This window comes from Carassius carassius, chromosome 17 (assembly GCF_963082965.1).
Source record: "Carassius carassius chromosome 17, fCarCar2.1, whole genome shotgun sequence".
In the NCBI taxonomy this organism is placed as follows: Eukaryota; Metazoa; Chordata; class Actinopteri; order Cypriniformes; family Cyprinidae; genus Carassius; species Carassius carassius.
This window is the reverse complement of record NC_081771.1, coordinates 10,455,305-10,473,281: the sequence shown is the minus strand read 5'-3', so window position 1 is coordinate 10,473,281 and position 17,977 is coordinate 10,455,305. Positions and strand designations below refer to the sequence as shown.

Here is a 17,977-nt window from a genome sequence, read left to right as displayed (position 1 = left end):
TTAAAAATAAATAGGAATGAATTTAAATGTATTATCTGAATGTAATTTGACTTTTTAAAAATAATACATTATTCATATTATTTTTTTATTATTTTTAACAGAACCTCAACTCTCGCGTAATTTAACGTGGCTAGCCTATTATTGACTGACAGGAGCTGCCGCTGTCAGGTTAATGTGAAGTTCGTTAGTAGGAATTATCATGGCAGAATCAAAGAAGCATACAGCTAAGCGCAAATATGAAGATGAGCACAGAACATTTTTATCTGAATGGGAGGATTTATTTTTTTGTTGAACGAAATGGAAAACCATTCTGCTTGATATGCCAGACGTCGTTGTCGCATTTTAAGGCTTCAAATCTTGAGCGCCATTTCACATCACTCCATTCTACAGTGGCCAGGGAATTTCCCAAAGGCAGTGAACTTCGCAAGCACAAGGTAAACACTTTGAAACGTCAGTCAGAGAAGCAAAGTCAGCTTTTTCGGAAATTTACCAAGCATTCAGAGACAGTGACATTAGCGTCATATCAACTGGCATGGAACATTGCTCGTGCAAAAAAAAACATATCCATATAATGGAACCATATAATAAGTAATAAATTGTAACGTTATTGTTAGACACATCTGTTGTGTGGCTCTTTGCAGTGATGAGGGATTTTTTTTTGGCTCATCATGCTGAACAGGTTCGCCACCCCTGATCTAAACCCTGTTTGTTACTTACACAATACAGCATATTTGTGATTGTGCTGTAAAAACACGTTTTATACTGAATAACTAACAGGGGAGCTCCATTAAGTACACGACTCAAAAGTGGATTTACATAAACCATATATACATCTTGAAGACTATTACTAAATGTCTATCATCTGACAGGATAGTCTTTGATAAGTATTGCAGGTGAGCACATTTAACAGACAGGTTAATGAAACAGGTGTCTGAGTTCACTTATTGTTGTCAACACTGCTTTAGAGGAGTGTAAGTCATGTAAACAAACAAATCTACATACAGTAACTAAACACAGGTTATCTATTTTATTTGTCCATTTGCAATATTGATAATTTTAGGAACATTTGTGTTGGATAAAAAGCGAGTTACATTATTTACTGACTCAACATGCAGATGCAGTATATCACAGATAAATCACAGAGGAGACTGACTCTTGTCTGGATGTTACAGGAACAGATTATGTTTATCTGCTGTAGAGTGACTGATGAAGGAATGCTGCCATCAAAGGATTTGTGTAAGTACACTACAAAAATAAATGAAACATTTTAATTAGTGTAATTTCAAAGAGTTATAACAGCACTTTTCTTATTGTTGATTTCTGTGCATTTGCTGCAGATCTTTTGTGGTGGAGCAGGACCTGCAAGGAAAGGGGAAAAAAGGAAATACCTGAAACAAAAGAATAAAGTAATTACTTTTTGTATTGTGTGTGTGTGTATTTGTGTAGGTTATGAAAATGTCTGCAGACTGGTGTGTGCACTGAGGATGGAGAAGTCCACTGCAGCATCCGGAAATGGTCCAGAGATATGGATGAGATGCTCCATCACTCCAGCTCTCACCAGCTCTCACCAGGACCAGATGCTGCTGTGGTCTCTTCCTCATCGTTGGCCCCAGAGCAGCGAGAGCATCTAGAGAAAGAGCAAAAGACACCGAGGATTTGATTTTGGTAAAGTTTGTTCTGCTGGTTTCTGTTTATACAATGAAGGCTGACTTTCAGAAACTTCACAAAGCATCATCAAAAAATGTGATGGAGCTTTTATCTGAAGTCATTGACAGTGCTCTTATTACAGGGGCCTACAATCCTCTGAACAACCTGGAGAAAAGAGCCGTGCTCACAGACATACTGCTGGTTTTGAACCAGTTCAGTGGTTTAGCCCACTACAAAAATAATAAATTAATGCATGTACTTGTAAACTATGTGTAAATGTTTTAAAGGTAGTGGTGCTCGTGGAGAGCAGGCACACGATTGTTTGGAGCAGACACAGCAGCAGTCAGATTGTCCTGCACATGTTCTTCTGCTCTCGCTTCAAGGTTGTGTGGTTGAGAGAGCCGACATCATGGTCTTCCTCATCCTGTTGCTCAACGACATCCCCGTTGAGAAGAGTGAGACTGTGAAGCACAGCGCAGCAGCAGAATCAGAACAGCTGTGTTGAGATGATAGTAAGATATGGGGTTCACCATCTGTAAATACATGATTGTTAGAACAGTAAGTTTGAATGAAGCTTTGTTTCATGTGTTGTTGACTTGTACATGTATGCATTTATTGTGATGCTAACATTTATACATTCTTTTAATCATTTAAACATGTTTCTTGTTGTCAGTAAATAAAATATAAATATTTTATCTATTCGTGTATTAATTGCTTGACTGAAAACTGATGCATTCACATCAACTGCATTAGTGTATATTCATGTATAGCTATGTCACGACAGAAAATACATTTTGCTTCTTTTACTAAAATGTAATTTTAAGGAAAAAAATGTATATAATTATTGGTTGGCATTTATCATTATTATTGCATGTAAGTGTTGGGGTGGGCAAAGGATGCAGTTCATTATGGGGTAATCTTCATTGTTCAGTAGTAATACTTACATTTTTAGAGTATAAAATCATCAGTCTTCTCCAAAGGTGAGATCTTCGAGCAGCTGTTCGACGTGTGCAGACATTGAAAAGTCGCTGAGAGAAACTGTACTGGACTGTGGAGTTAGTGATGCTGTGAAGTGGTAGTGCACCTGTACTGTACCTCTTTTTATTATTATTGCCAAACTTACAACATAAAAGATCAGGGTAAGACGGTTGTATTTAACAATAACAATCATAACGCCATAAAACAGTAAATAAAAATGTAACATGTTCATCATATGAGATCCTATACAAGAGAGAGAAAAAACAAAATAATTGAAAAAATATTATAGAGATAACGATTTGGGGTTTTCTAATTCTATAAAAAAAAAACATTAGTGGAGTTAAAAATATAAAAACTACAGGAGCATTGAGCAGCAAAGAGCGCCCTCTCGTGGCTGTACACGGTCATGTTTTCTCTTGCTTCATGTCAAATTAATTTTGATAAGTCGCAGGACCAGCCAAACTATGAAATAAGTGCGACTTATAGTTCGGAAAATACGGTAGTCATTATCACGATAATACATGTCTAAGAGTCAATTTCCTCGGATGAGATGATTTTTATTCGTTCCTTATTTAACACGATGCTATAAACACACACTGACCTCATTGAGCTTTTATTTTGGCACTACCGGCATTTTGAATTTGCATATTAGCTAAATATTTAGTTTCACCCGAAACATTTTGATTTAGATTTAACATTTAGATTCAACATTTAGATTTAGATTTAACATTTAGATTTATATTTAGATTTAAGATTTAGATTTAACATTTATGTTGATATTTAGATTTAAGATTTAGATTTAACATTTAGATTTAACATTTAGATTTAACATTTAGATTTATATTTAGATTTAAGATTTAGATTTAACATTTATGTTTATATTTAGATTTAAGATTTAGATTTAACATTTAGATTTCAATTTAACATTTATATTTAGATTTATATTTAACATTTATATTTAACATTTATATTTAACATTTAGATTTATATTTAACATTTAGATTTTATATTTAGATTTAGATTTAACATTTAGATTTAACATTTATATTTAGATTTAGATTTAACATTTAGATTTAGCATGTAACATTTAGGTTTAACATTTAATATTTATATTTAACTATTTAAAATATCTCTAAGTTGACAAATATTGTTGTAAATGTGCTAAAAGGTGACCGTCAAAAAATTCAGACCGTTTTTTTTTTACATTGTTTGAAGCTAAATGTGACAAAATGTTGCTGCTATTTTCAGCATGAGCAGCTTTACAAACGGCGCCCGATATGGTATTTGTAGTAATATTACAACTGGTGTACAAATGGTAATGAATACATCAAAAACTTTTTACAATAAAACGTGCAGTTGTGTCATTTCATATCATTTGAAATGCTTCTTTGGAGTTGGGTGGATTTTGATTGGCTGTCAGTGGTTTTATCATTCATCAGCTGAAATAAAAAAAATCTGAAAGTGATTCCAACAATATTATAGCTGTGATCTGTGTAGTACGCTCATAGAATCAGAATGATTGACAGGACATTGCCCCCTACTGGCGTAACATGTAACCTGCAGCTCCCACAGAACATATCAATTAATGATGAATATTTTGGGTGAACTGACTAAAAAAAAGATTCAGATCACTGGAATAAAACAAAATCCCACTGCCAAGACAAGCACTGGTATTGTCTTCAGCAAATGCATAGCTATAATCTTTAAGTTTTCCTTTCGGGTTCTGCAATCTGCTGATGAATATTATTATTACAATTGTTTCGTTTTTTAAACGTATGTGTTAAAAAGAAAGAAATGTGGTGCGTGCTTTAAAGCTTTGTTTATTTCAGCTCATACAAATACAACTTCTCAGGTTTCATCACATCTCGATCTTGACTGACTGCCAGAAGAACGTTGTGCCGATGGTTGTCCTCGTGCCACGGTGCATTGTGGGATCGCTCTCCGTGTTTGCCTCAGTTGATCAAGATGGCCGCGAATATTTTGTGGAGGGGTTGGAGTTGAATACACGCTGCACTCGGAGCGATTGTAATGTTGAGAGACCAGATTCATTCGTCTGCATCAGAACATCTTCTCAAGTAAGCTGTCAAAACATCAATCACGCTTCTCCCGCCCCGATCGCGCTTGATCGAAGCCGTAATACGTGCTGTTAGGCCAGTTAGCCGCGCTGCTAACAGCTCCGGGGAGGGACGGAAGGGGTTTCTGGTAAACAAGCGAAATCAGTGCAGTCCCGATATCCCAAATAAGTTACACCCTCGCCTTTGACTATGCAACAACAACCGTTAGGTATACTCCGTACGTGTTTTCGAAATGGCAGACTGTGGCTAGCTGTAGCTAGGCTAACTAGTTATTCAGCTCTTTCCTGCTATTAACGTTACTCCCCATGACAGTTACTGCAAGGTAACACGATTTGCTGCTTTCACTCTGCCTTAAACGCATCGATCATCAGCACACTTTATAACTGACCATTAGGTCTTCGTTAGTTCGTTTTAAAATGAACCGTAGGAGATTGGCTATGTGTGTGTGCAATGCTGAAGTTGTTTGTGCACTGTCATACCCCCCTGCCTGTCCCACTGCGTCCTCAGCTCCTTCTGCTCGGGGTAAACCACTGTTTACCGGTACACGGGATGTTTCGGTTGCAAAAGCACACGGTATGTTTTTAGTTCGGGCCTCTGTTTAGGTTTATGTCGCTGCTCTTCTTGCGGTTACGTGGGCTTTGTGTCAAAAACTAGTGGGATGACTACCTGGTCATCGTAGGGTTTCAGAATACTGTCTAGGTAGGCAGCTTGCATGACTTTAAGACGCTGCTCGTGGTGACGTTCTTCCCGGTGATGCACGTTAGGCTCTGTTTACCAACACTACAGTGTTTCTCAATCATCTTGAGCACTTTTGATCAATAGGGTTTAATAGGGTGGTTTCTATTTTTGGAAGAACTATCCTTTTTATCAGTCATTACTGAGTGAACTGTTCCTAGTAATCTTGGTTTGGATATTGTCTGTATAGCAGTGTGTATGTCAGTGACTGTTTTCTGTTCATCTGCAGGATTTCTACCTGACCAACTTTTGGTCTCTTTAGAGTTCAGAGCCGCAGAAGATTGTGATATTGGAAACTTCAAGCAAGTCTAATGTAAGTTTCTTTGTTTAATTATACCTGTGTTAAATGACTGTTTTCATGGGTATCATTACTTGTCTTGACTGACTTTCAAAATGAAATGCTGATTGGTTATTTTTGTGTGTTCCTGTTTATATATATATATATATATATATAAAGGAACACACACACAAAAAAAAAAAATATATATATATATATATATATATATATAGCCAGTTTCTAGATAACTTATTTTATTTTGCAGTTTGCATTAAATGTATAGTTTACCACAAAATTAACATTCTTTCATCATTTACTCACCCTTCACTTGTGCCTGTATGAGGTTCTTTGTTCTACTGATATTTTGAAGAATGTTGGTAACCAAATGGTTGACAGTATCTATTGATTTCCATAGTATTTTTGTCCATAGAAGTCAATGGCTATCATCATCTGTTTGGTTACCAGCATTCTTCAGAATATCATCTTTTGTGTTCAAAGGAAGAAAGAAATTCATATACAGGTTTGGAACAACTTGAAGGTGAGTAAATGATGACAGAAGTTTCAGTTTTGGTTTTGGTCACACTAAGAATAAGCAAACACTTGATTCTCCTGAAGGTGTGGTCACGTATACCATTGCTAGGCAGCATTTTGCTGGAGAAATCCATTAATTTCTACAGGAATCCACACACAGTCAAGAGTGTCACGTGAAGGTGAAAAAGTTCCCCACTTCTGGTCACGCGAATTTGCCACTTTGACCAACAGGAAGCTGCTTGGTTTGAAAGTGTGAACAGTGATTTACTATTCACAGTGAACTTTTTCCCCTGCATAATTGTGCAGATCTTTTGCTAAGAGTTCTTCAAAAATGAATAATTACTGGTTGAAAAAGCACTATTAATTTGATCATTTTTAATAAAATCATGTTTACAGTAAAACACTTGGAAGTACACAATGAGCATGAAATATGCATTATTTTAAAAGACTTCAACATTATTGTGTTAACATGAATTACATTGGAGACATGTAACCTGAAGTTCATCCACATATAGAAAAGTCTAATTCCATCATGTGCACATGCAAAAATCAATGTTTTGATAGCTTTTGAGAAATTCAAATGGATGGTTTTATTTGAGATATAAAAGTATAGAAATATTTGCACTGTTGTGAACTTTTTTCAGCATTGAACCGTACTAATCCCCCTGCTGTCCTGTTTGAATGTCTTGATACAGGAAGCGAGCGGCTGCGAAGCATTTAATTGAGCGCTACTACCACCAATTAACAGAGGGCTGTGGAAATGAGGCCTGCACGAATGAGGCTTGTGGCTCTTCTCCGGGTTTCCAGCGCATGGATAACAATGCAGCGGCCATCAAGGCCCTGGAGTTATATAAGAATAATGCCAAACTGTGTGATCCTCATCCCTCTAAGAAAGGAGCCAGTTCAGCCTTCCCGGAGAACAGTGCCAAAGGAGCTCACAACTTCTCTGCTTGCAGCAACGGGAAGATGAACCATAAGGACCTACAGCCCACAAGGGAGGACTTTAGAGGTGAACGCATTGTCACACTTAGTCAACATTATGAATTTTTTGTTTGTTTGTTTTTTTTTTTTGGGGGGGGGGGGTAATCAGGAAAGGATCAAACCACAAATCTTATATGCACAATGCAATTTCCAAATGTGAGCTTGGACCACAAATACATAAGGGGGAATTTTCCTCATCTGAAAGCTGAATAAATAAGCTTTTCATGGATGTATGGTTTGTTAGGTAGGGAGAACATTTGGCTGAGATACAACTATTTGAAAATCTGGAAAATGTGGGTGCAAAACAAGTTTAAATATTTTGTTGTCCAAATGAAGTTCTCAGCAATGCATATTACTAATCAAAAATTAAGATTTGATATATTTATGGTAGGACGTTTACAAAATACCTTCATGGAACATGATCTTTACTTAATATCCTAATGATTTTTGGCATAAAAGAAAAATCGATAATTTTGACCCATACAATGTGTTGTTGTTGGCTATTGCTACAAATACACCCATGTGAATTAGGACTGGTTTTGTGGTCCAGGGTCACAAATGCTTTGTTATGAGTAAAAAAATAAAATAAAAAAATAGAGAAAATAAAAATACTAAAACATGTGATGCTATAATTTTTAATACCACAAATGTGCTACTGAATACATTTTTAAACCTTCATATTAATATGTATTTAATATACATCACAAATTGAATAAACAGTGATTTAGTATTGCTCAATTAGGTGAACAGAGCATCATATTTTTCAAGTTAAAATTCAGGATTGAGGAACAAAGCAATTAAATTTAAATTTTTGCAAAAAAAGAGGCGTGTCCTCTATGAAGGTGGAAAAAAGCTAGATTGACACAAATCTTTTTTTACATATTCTTTACCATATTCTTCGGCAGATCTGAATTACTTGACAGAGGAGAAGGTGTATGAAATCCTGAGCCTCTGCAGTGAGACCGAGGACTATTCTCCTCTAATCCGTGTCATCGGTAGGGTTTTCTCAAGCGCGGAAAGTCTGGTCCAGAGTTTTCGCAAGGCGAAACAACACACCAAGGAAGAGCTCAAGTCCCTTCAGGCCAAGGATGAGGACAAAGATGAAGATGAGAAGGAAACGGCCTCTGGTTCGTCCACAGCCATGGAGGTGGAACCCGAAGCCTCGGCGTCAAGTGGAGACGGGCCATCTCATGGAGAAAACAATGTCCAAAAGTTTTGTCCCGTTGAAGTTTCTGTAGACATTGATGCAGTAAGAAGAGTGTACAACAGACTATTATCAAATGAGAAGATCGAAGCAGCATTCCTCAACGCGTTAGTCTACCTGTCGCCCAATGTAGAGTGTGACCTCACCTACCACAACGTGTATGCCACCGACCCTAATTACCTGAACGTCTTCATCATCGTCATGGAGAACAGTAACCTCCACAGTCCAGAATACTTAGAAATCGCCCTGCCACAATTCTGCAAGGCAATGAGCAAGCTACCTCTTCCGGCTCTGGCCAAGCTTGCGCGGTTGTGGTCGCAGTACAGCGCAGACCAGATCCGACGTCTGCTCGAGACTTTCCAGCAGCTTATTACCTACACGGTCATCAGCAACGAGTTCAGCAGCGACAACCTGGTCAACGAGGATGATGGTGTGGTGGCAGCCACCAAGTGCTTGAAAATCGTCTACTATGCAAATGTGCTGGGCGGCGACCTAGACATGGGTCACAACGAGGAGGAGGACGACGAACCGATCCCGGAGTCCAGCGAGCTGACCCTCCAGGAACTGCTCGGCGAGGAACGACGCAACAAGAAAGGCCCACGGGTGGATCCGCTAGAGACAGAACTGGGCATTCGTGCCTCGGACTGTCGAAAACCCCTCATCCCGTACGAGGAGTTCATTAACGAACCGCTCAATGAGGTTCTTGAAATGGACAAAGACTACACCTTCTTCAAGGTGGAGACAGAAAGCAAGTTCTCCTTTATGACCTGCCCGTTCATTCTTAACGCTGTGACTAAGAATCTAGGCCTGTACTATGACAACCGGATCCGGATGTACAGCGAGCGCAGGATAACAGCCCTCTACAGTTTAGTGCAGGGACAACAGCTGAACCCTTACCTGCGACTCAAAGTACGCAGAGACCACGTCATAGATGATGCTCTTGTCAGGGTAGGTGCCAAAGAGCTTTCAAAGACAAATGTTGTTTTATAGTGATTTCTCATGTATTATCATTTGTGATGAATATGTGATTGGTTTTAGTTGGAGATGATTGCCATGGAAAACCCAGCAGACCTGAAGAAACAGCTGTATGTGGAGTTTGAGGGAGAGCAGGGAGTAGACGAAGGGGGAGTATCCAAAGAGTTCTTTCAACTGGTCGTAGAGGAGATCTTTAACCCAGATATAGGTAATTATCATCAATTATTTCCTAATTGACTTGTTTAATATACTCTTTGGCTTTTTTTACCCATCCTAATGTGAAGCTTAATCAGTTTGATTTCTATTCATTGATACTGGAATGGATCTGCACTAGTTGGCTTAACCCTCTGAAGTCGATTAACGCGTATACGCATATAACTTTGTGCACTTATAAAATAAAGATAACAAACAAGGTGTGCTGTCTGCAGCCTTTGTCTGTGCTGATCTTCATTTAGACACGCGTCATTAAAATGAAATGTAACTCAGTGAATACTCAATGAAGAGACATGAGAGAGATATCTATAGAAAGCCTGACATGTCTACTTTTAAACTAAACAAGTGCTGGCAAGAACAAATATTCTGTGAAAGTAATCCATATGAAAACAACATTTTTCACGTCTCCCTTCATTATCTTCTAATGTGACCACGCCCCCGTGCTGAACGCTCTATTCAGATTCTAATGTTTCACTGAAGCGAGCGGCTTGAATACGCCACACTACTGAAGATAACGCAGTGAGACTGTTCAAGGTTTTTTTATTTTACTGTTTGCTTCGCGATGAGAGGAATAAGACATTATTCACCCCAAAAAGATGTGATGTGGTTGAGGATTTGAGATTTGGATTTCCTCAGAAATAAAGAATGAAGCAATTTATTCAGCAGAGATCATAAACAAGTCTCTTTTTATTTATTTATATACTTGTACTAGTTTTCAAATAACATTTAAACATTTTACTAGTTAGACTTTTTCCAAAGACTTTTTCCAAACTATAATTCCTGACTAAGTGTATAATCAAGTGGAACATTATGAAGTTTCAATAACAATATACAATACTATACCATTCAAAAGCTTGATGTAAATAATATAAATGTAACAAATAAATGTAACTGTAACAAACAATGCTGTTCTTTCAATTTATCCCCCCTAAAAAACCTGAAAAAATATTCTCAGCTCTTTTCAACATTAATAATAATAATAATAATGAAAATAATAACACGTTTTTTTGTAGAAAATAAGATTGGTAAAAGGATTTCTGAAGGATTGTGTGACTGAAGTAATGATACAAAAAAAATTTAGTTTGAAAGTCAGCTTTGATTGTTCCTAATAAACTGTTTAACTGCACTCGCAAGTGGATATTAAATTATGTTGTGGGACAATTTAATATATTCTAAATAAACTACAAACATAAAATTATATAGATTTATTTTGTCCTCACAATCTTTCTTGTAACTCCTTCCTCTCAGTGACACAGATGACTGAATGGCTCATTATGCAGCTCATTATGCAGGCCTTTGTCTTCTCAGGTGTAAATCCCAATGATATTCATGATAGTTGACACCTACTCTCATATGACTTTTACCAACAAAAAGTGTCTTTGAAAACTTAAATCAATATATTGTTTTCTGTGAGTGAGTGAGTGAGTAAACAAGATGATTCTCACATAATTTAGAAAGATAAATTCTAGGCTACAAGCTCCAGTCCTCAAAAGTCACAGGAACCAATGTTCTGTATATGTTTTATTGCCTTATTCAAGTGATTTAACATTTTTAGTTTTTCACTAACCACGCATAACATTTTTTTTTCTCAAAAACACAATCATGTACATACATGCTGCGCACATACTATTATAGCCCAGTATGTGCTGATTACAGTGAGATTTGACTTTAGCCATTTAGATATTTATAAGAAACTGAAAAAGCACAAATGTCAGGGCATGACAAAACTTCTCCAGGCCCCAAAAATACCATTAGACTCCAGAGGGTTAATGTTCCTCTTAGAACTTGTTTTATTGATATTGATGATCTTATTGATTCAGTGAGTGTGAGATGAGGATCTGTTGTGCACCCTTGTCTTACACTTTCTCTTTCTGTTTCACCCACAGGCATGTTTACCTATGATGAAATCACAAAACTTTTCTGGTTCAACCCTTCATCGTTTGAAAATGAAGGCCAGTTCACCTTGATAGGCATTGTCTTGGGCTTAGCTATCTACAATAATTGCATTCTCGATGTGCACTTCCCTATGGTGGTTTACAGAAAACTAATGGGAAAGAAAGGAACGTTTAGAGACCTTGCAGACTCTCATCCGGTAATACTTCCCTGGTTACATTTATTTATGTTAATCAGCATTCCTAGTCTTTTTTTTTTTTTTAGAAATGAAATGCAAATATAACAGATTGTGTTATTCAAAAGTTTGGGGTAGGTAAGATTTTTTGTTTGTTTGTTTGAAAGAAGTCTCTTGTGCTTACCACATCTTTATTTATTTGATCAAAAATGAAAGAGAAATTGCCATTTAAAATATTTTTTTTTTGGTAATATATATTTGCTTAATTTTGTTTTTAATATATTTGTAAATGTAATTTATTTCTGTGAAGGCAAAGGTGGCTTTCAGCAGACATTATGTCAGTCTTCAGTGCCACATCATTAGTCATAAACCAATCTAATATGCTGATTTGGTACTTTGGTGCTCAGGAAACATTTCTTATCATCATCAATGTGGAAAAAAGCTGTGCTGCTTAATATTTTTATGGAAACCATGATACTGTGAGGATTCTTTGATAAATTTTTTTGTTACAATGTTAAAAGTCTACAAAACTTTTAAACAGTAGTGTACATTTTTTAAGTTTCTACTTTTGTAAACAATTAAACTACACTTTAGATATAGTGGCCTGTACTTTTTTCACATGCAGACAAACTTAATTGTAGATTCAGATCCTGCTGAATCAAACAAGACAGTATGTAATGCATCACCCAAACAAGAGCTTTTTCAAGAGCATGTCTTATGTTGACATGGCCTTATTTTTAGAGATCAACTGATATGGGTTTTTCTATAGCCGATGCCGATGTTAAGAGGTCAGGGTCAGCTGATGGGCAATATGTGCTGCCGATTTTTAGGGCTGATATCTTGAAGTTTTCCCCTTCATTTGCATGCTAAAATGTAACACTAATAATAACTGGATGCACAACATTTCTAAACTTATCATCATTTATTAAGCACTGACTTGAACCATCTCTCAAATCTTAATTTTGTGCACTGCACGGTATTAAAATAAAATATGTATCCAAAGTTACCCAAACGAATCAATAAACAGACCAAGAATTAAATATATAAAACGGCTATATATATATATATATATATATATATACCCGTTTTATATATATATATATATATATATATATATATATATTAGTCAATAATTTCCATAAAAGTTTTAGAGCATTTATCAAGCAGAATTTTTCAAGTTTGTTGGAACATAAATGTAAACTTAAATCTACATTTAAATAAAATAAATAAATATTTTTTAAATAAAAATCAATTAAAGTGAAAAAATAAATAATAGTAGTGCTGCAAACACACTAGCAACCAGCAACATTTGTGTTTGGTATAAATGACACAGAACATCTAAAGTGCATTCTAATTTCAAACTTACATCGCAGTCTGTTCATTATTAAAATAAAGTACAGTCAACCAAACATATAAAAGCTAACACTGGTCAGTTTAAATAGACTGTAGTATACCAGTCCACTCTGCTGTTATGCCAATTAAGAACGTTTTTGCTCATGTGAAGAGGATGATCTTTTCCGTCTAGTTTACATTAAAAAATATATATATATTATAGTTTAACATTCAGATACATTGCGAATATGGAAACATTTGGATATGTGCAGAACGAGACGTGAGCAATAACCTCCAAATACATCCAAATCCGCCCTCGCTCGTCCTCGTATGCAAGGACTCATGCACTCTCGATCTACTACACTGTAAAAGCCAGATTTTTTTAAACAAATAGGCCTAGCGGAACGCAAAAATTCAAAATCAAATATTTTGCAGAACAGGATCAAACAAAAATGTAACGTTACTGGTCATAATACTTGAATAAAATGTTTGTGAAAAAAGCACTTTATTGACTGCGCAGCACAGTCACAAGCGCCACAGTTACGTTTGGGATAATTTTATTTTTAATACTAGTGTCATTTGAAAACATTGCAATTGTGTTTTAAAATACAACAACGAGCACCACGAAACCATTTAAAGAGGCGCATTCAGCGGTCTCCTTGATGGGAAACAGTCAGCAAAGTAAAATGTTCTCAAATGTATGGCGTGCTCTCTTCGTTTTATCAAATGATAATAATCACATCTATTCATTTTACAGTCCTGCTACTAGCATATTATTCAGACTAAAACCCCTTTAATTCGGGTGAGAAAGCCTTTTTTCCAAGTGGCTTTTGCACATAATAATAATACCACTGCAGACGCATTTTGCAGCATTAAGGTTATTAATTGATCGTTAATTTAAACGACGACCGATCATGGAAATTATCGAATATTTACTTCCCTTAATGCAAATGATTTGGATGGAAACCTGGCTATTGTCTGCATGAAACCATGCTTCCGAACAAATGTCAATTACCATTCTGGGCAGCTCCAGGACAGCTGTGTCTCCGAGCACGGTGCTGTCTGTGAGCGGGGAGGAGTAACGTAGCCCTCAATCAGGCTGCAGTGTATGTGACAGCTACCAACTTCTCCACCCCATTTAGTACAGAGTGAAATTCTCTGACTACCTTTATCTCCCAGGACTGTTGTTGAATCTTCCAAAAGTTTTGGCTTGGGGTCCTTCACATGTGGCAGCAGCAGCACTTTCCACCGCACCAATAACACGGGGCTGCCCGCCGACGTGCCTGACTTTAAATCGGCGCTACTAAACATGGATATCGGCTGATGCCGATATATATAAAAAATGACAAATATCGGCCCAATATATCGGCCAACCGATATATATGGTTGACCTCTACTTATTTTAACGAAAAAGGATTTTTGGCTTGCTCATTGAAACACAATCTAATTTTTTTCCCACAGCATTTCAACATCATGTTGTATGTTGACATTGAAATTCTGTATTTAGAAAGAGCAACATTTCAGCTTTATTGCAAAGGGGAATGCATTACCTGTTCTCATATTGGAGGTATGCTAGGACAGAGATTGTGTCTGGGAGGAGATTTAGGCAGGTATATCAGCACTTTAGTGGCAGACCCTGTCATTATGACTTTAGTACACCGTGTCTGCTCATCAAAATATTTGTGGCGAGTTGATTCATGCTCTGTCATATCAAAAACCTAGGAGTATGAGTGCATCTCTACATATTGTTTAAAATGGTTCTGATCATCTGTTTGTTCAGGTTCTTTATCAGAGTCTGAAGGATCTGCTGGAGTATGAAGGTAATGTGGAAGAAGACATGATGATTACCTTCCAGATCTCACAAACAGACCTGTTTGGAAACCCACTAATGTATGATTTGAAGGAAGGAGGAGATAAAATCCCAGTTACCAATGAGAACAGAAAGGTTAGTCCACTTTAAGCAGAAGAGTCCAGCAATGCATTCATTCATTCAGCATTTTAAAACACAAACATGTTTGTATCTGCCAGTATACACATAACACGAAGTGGGTCTCTGCAGGATTTTGTGGCACTCTATGCAGAGTACATGCTGAACAAAAGTGTGGAGAAACAGTTCAAGGCCTTCAGAAGAGGGTTTCACATGGTCACTAATGAATCTCCGCTGAAGTATCTGTTTCGATCGGAGGAAATTGAGCTGCTTGTATGTGGCAGCAGGGTGAGTTGGCTATAGGTTATTATTTACTTCCAGGCTGATCTTAAACGTGGCACAGCCTTAGTTAGAAACCAATAACTTTGTGTTTTTCCTCGTGCAGAATCTTGACTTCCAAGCACTTGAAGATAGTACAGAATATGATGGTGGATACAACAAAGACTCCCACATTATTAAGTAAGTTTATGCTTATTAAAATACATTATGTAAATAATGTTGTGTGGGTTATTATTTTCTTTACGATGTCATAGTTACTAGTAGTGATCAGCTGACATTTGACCATTTGAGGTTTTGAGCAGTTTGTTTCTCCATGTCAATGGATAATAAATCTTCTGTTTTCAGGTAGTGATTGTATTTCAGGTGTTTCAGGACTAAATGTTGTGCAAGATGAGCATTAAGTTTTTGATTAATTTTGATGTGAGCCGTTAATTTGTCATGAAATAATTCATTTCATTTGTCTAGTTGTCATTTAATTATGCGTGTTGCATTACACATCAGCCATCCTGATCTCCAGATAGTCACATCAGTATTTACAAGCACAATATCAGTCGACTGCTAGTTGTAAATACTACTTCCTATGTGAGATTAAAAGTGTGTATTTTTGACACTCATCAGGGATTTCTGGGAGACTGTGCACTCATTTGGGCAGGAGCAGAAGAGGCTGTTTCTTCAGTTTACCACGGGCACAGACAGAGCTCCAGTTGGAGGTTTAGGCAAGCTCAAGATGATTATTGCCAAAAATGGCCCGGACTCAGACAGGTAAACTCAAATACACTGTTGCTCAATAATCAGTTCAAGTTTTATGACATCATACTGTGTTTAAATAGGTCATTTATCAGATCGATTCAATTGTAAATCAGAATACATTGTTTACTTTTAAAAATGTGATTCGTGGGCAGTGGAATGGAGAGAAAAAATAAAAGCAAGGTCTTGAGGCTCTTTTCCTGAAGATGTCATAAAACAGTAATATCAGTGGTTCTCAAATGTTTTTTTTTCTCCCCTCTATATTAACCCAGTGCTTTTTTTGTAGCTCTTTTTAATTTAAAAAAAGAATTCATGGGATAAGATTAAAAAACTAGCATAGTTATGCATATTTTTAAGTTGCAATGATGTATTGCATCCTCTTTATGGACCAGCATTCAAGCATATGTATCTAACTGCACTATTACCACATATAATTGACATTATACATCTGTATACATCTCTATAGCAATAAATATGCAAAGTCTTCTCAAAGTAATGCTCTCTTCTCCTCCTATGGTCAGGTTACCCACCTCTCATACCTGCTTCAACGTGCTGCTCCTCCCTGAATACTCCACTAAGGAGAAACTTAGAGAGAGACTCCTTAAAGCCATCACTTACGCCAAAGGCTTCGGCATGCTCTGAGGCACCAGGATCTCAAAAGAACTCACCTTCAGAGCTCTCATTTGTGCGTCAAAGGAGCATTCAGCTACATCGACAAATAAAAGTAAATATCAAGTTAAAATGTAAGGCAAGGTGAAATGGGGTAAAATGGAAAAGTTCTGGTGACCGTGTGCCTGTGCCTAAATAGTAGATAAAACCACACTGGACTCTTGTCTCTCTCTCTCCCTCTTATGTAAGTGTTAAGGCTCCCTTTTTGTATGCACTGAGAAATAAGGTTATTTATTTTAAGGGATGAAATCTCTTGTCATGTCTGCCAGGAAATCCACTCTCTTTGCTTTCGTAGTCATGAAAAGGAGAGACGGTTAGATGTTTTCATCACCTGCAGGACTGATCACCATCTAAACTTAACAAGATCAAAGGGAGGAAGTGGAACTTTATTGATGTATTATGGTTGAACTGTGAAAGTGCACTTAACTCAATATTCAGAATGTCTCTTAGGGTTGTTTTTTTTTCTGTTTTTGATCTGCCCTATGACATTTTTTCGCTTGTTTCATAGGTCTTCCCTAGTGCATTTGCAGCAGTGCTTTCAAAGGTACCGAGCAGCTCCAGTCTCAATTTTGTGTCCAGGAATCTGTATTTATTGAGGAACTGCATTGTTTGTAATGCTGCTTGGCCAGTTCTGCTGCTCTTTTATGGCCAGTTTTTTGCATTTTGCTTCAGAGCCTGCTCTTTCTCTCCCATACAGAATTGATCTGTTTGTTAAAATCAATCCACGCTTATGGTGCACTTCTGACAACGAGTAGTGTTACAAAAGAGAGATCTAACCTTCCCATAAACCTCTCTCTAAGGCTTCCTACAAGTGTTTTGTTTCGTTATCTGTCTTTGTTTTAATTCAGGATGGCAGACTTTTAGTCAGTGAATGCTAATTGACAGTGCCCTATGAAGAAACCATTTCTGTTTTAGTTGCTTTGTTTGTTTTTGCTCTGCACAGTGTCTGGCCCTATACTGTTGGATGAAAATGAGGGGAAATTGGAACAAAATACCACTATCTTGTTGTGCCAAACATTTATGCTGAGAATTGGCACTCCGGTTTGTCCAGGCGTAGCTGGAAACCAACTTTAGCCATGCCCTCTACACTCTTTGTTTTTTTCCCTCTTGCATATTTAATGTGACTGTGGTTTGTTCCACTGCTAATGGCGCTAACATAAAAGGGGGAAACAGGACTTGATATTGAGAATGACAACATTTGATTGTTTCGAGTTATTCTTAAATAAATTCAAAACTGAAAAACAAACCAATTGTGCAAATGTGAGGAGATTGTGTGATTTCAATTTTTTATTTCTTTTGTGGTGTCAGGAGTTTATACAAAACCATTTATAATGTAAAA

The 17,977-nt window shown here is 36.9% G+C and overlaps 1 protein-coding gene and 2 long non-coding RNA genes across 5 annotated transcripts; 2 read left to right on the top strand and 1 right to left on the bottom strand.

The window, feature by feature from the left end:
- The first annotated feature begins 777 nt into the window (after window positions 1-777).
- Window positions 778-1,421, top strand: LOC132160507 (uncharacterized). The gene is made up of 3 exons (XR_009438024.1): window positions 778-893; window positions 1,173-1,236; window positions 1,338-1,421. It is a non-coding gene; the product is annotated as an uncharacterized LOC132160507 (long non-coding RNA).
- On the bottom strand, window positions 1,009-1,627 carry LOC132160506 (uncharacterized). The gene is made up of 2 exons (XR_009438023.1): window positions 1,569-1,627; window positions 1,009-1,359 (listed from the first exon to the last, which is right to left on the bottom strand). It is a non-coding gene; the product is annotated as an uncharacterized LOC132160506 (long non-coding RNA).
- A 2,890-nt stretch (window positions 1,628-4,517) lies between these two features.
- On the top strand, window positions 4,518-17,884 carry LOC132161070 (ubiquitin-protein ligase E3A-like). Of its 3 annotated transcripts, XR_009438093.1 has the most exons (12): window positions 4,520-4,700; window positions 5,665-5,748; window positions 6,939-7,252; window positions 8,130-9,376; window positions 9,467-9,611; window positions 11,503-11,708; window positions 14,797-14,961; window positions 15,076-15,231; window positions 15,329-15,402; window positions 15,841-15,984; window positions 16,491-16,693; window positions 16,934-17,884. XR_009438093.1 is itself a non-coding variant. In XM_059570863.1 (11 exons), coding segments are annotated over exons 2-11 (2,574 nt in total). In that variant the 5' UTR covers window positions 4,520-4,700; window positions 5,665-5,746; the 3' UTR covers window positions 16,612-17,884. The 3 variants fall into 3 exon arrangements, 1 of the variants encoding a protein (XP_059426846.1); XM_059570863.1 differs by having other exon boundaries at window positions 16,491-17,884; XR_009438094.1 differs by lacking the exons at window positions 15,841-15,984; window positions 16,491-16,693; window positions 16,934-17,884 and having other exon boundaries at window positions 4,518-4,700; window positions 15,045-15,231; window positions 15,329-15,408.
- The last annotated feature ends 93 nt before the right edge of the window (window positions 17,885-17,977 follow it).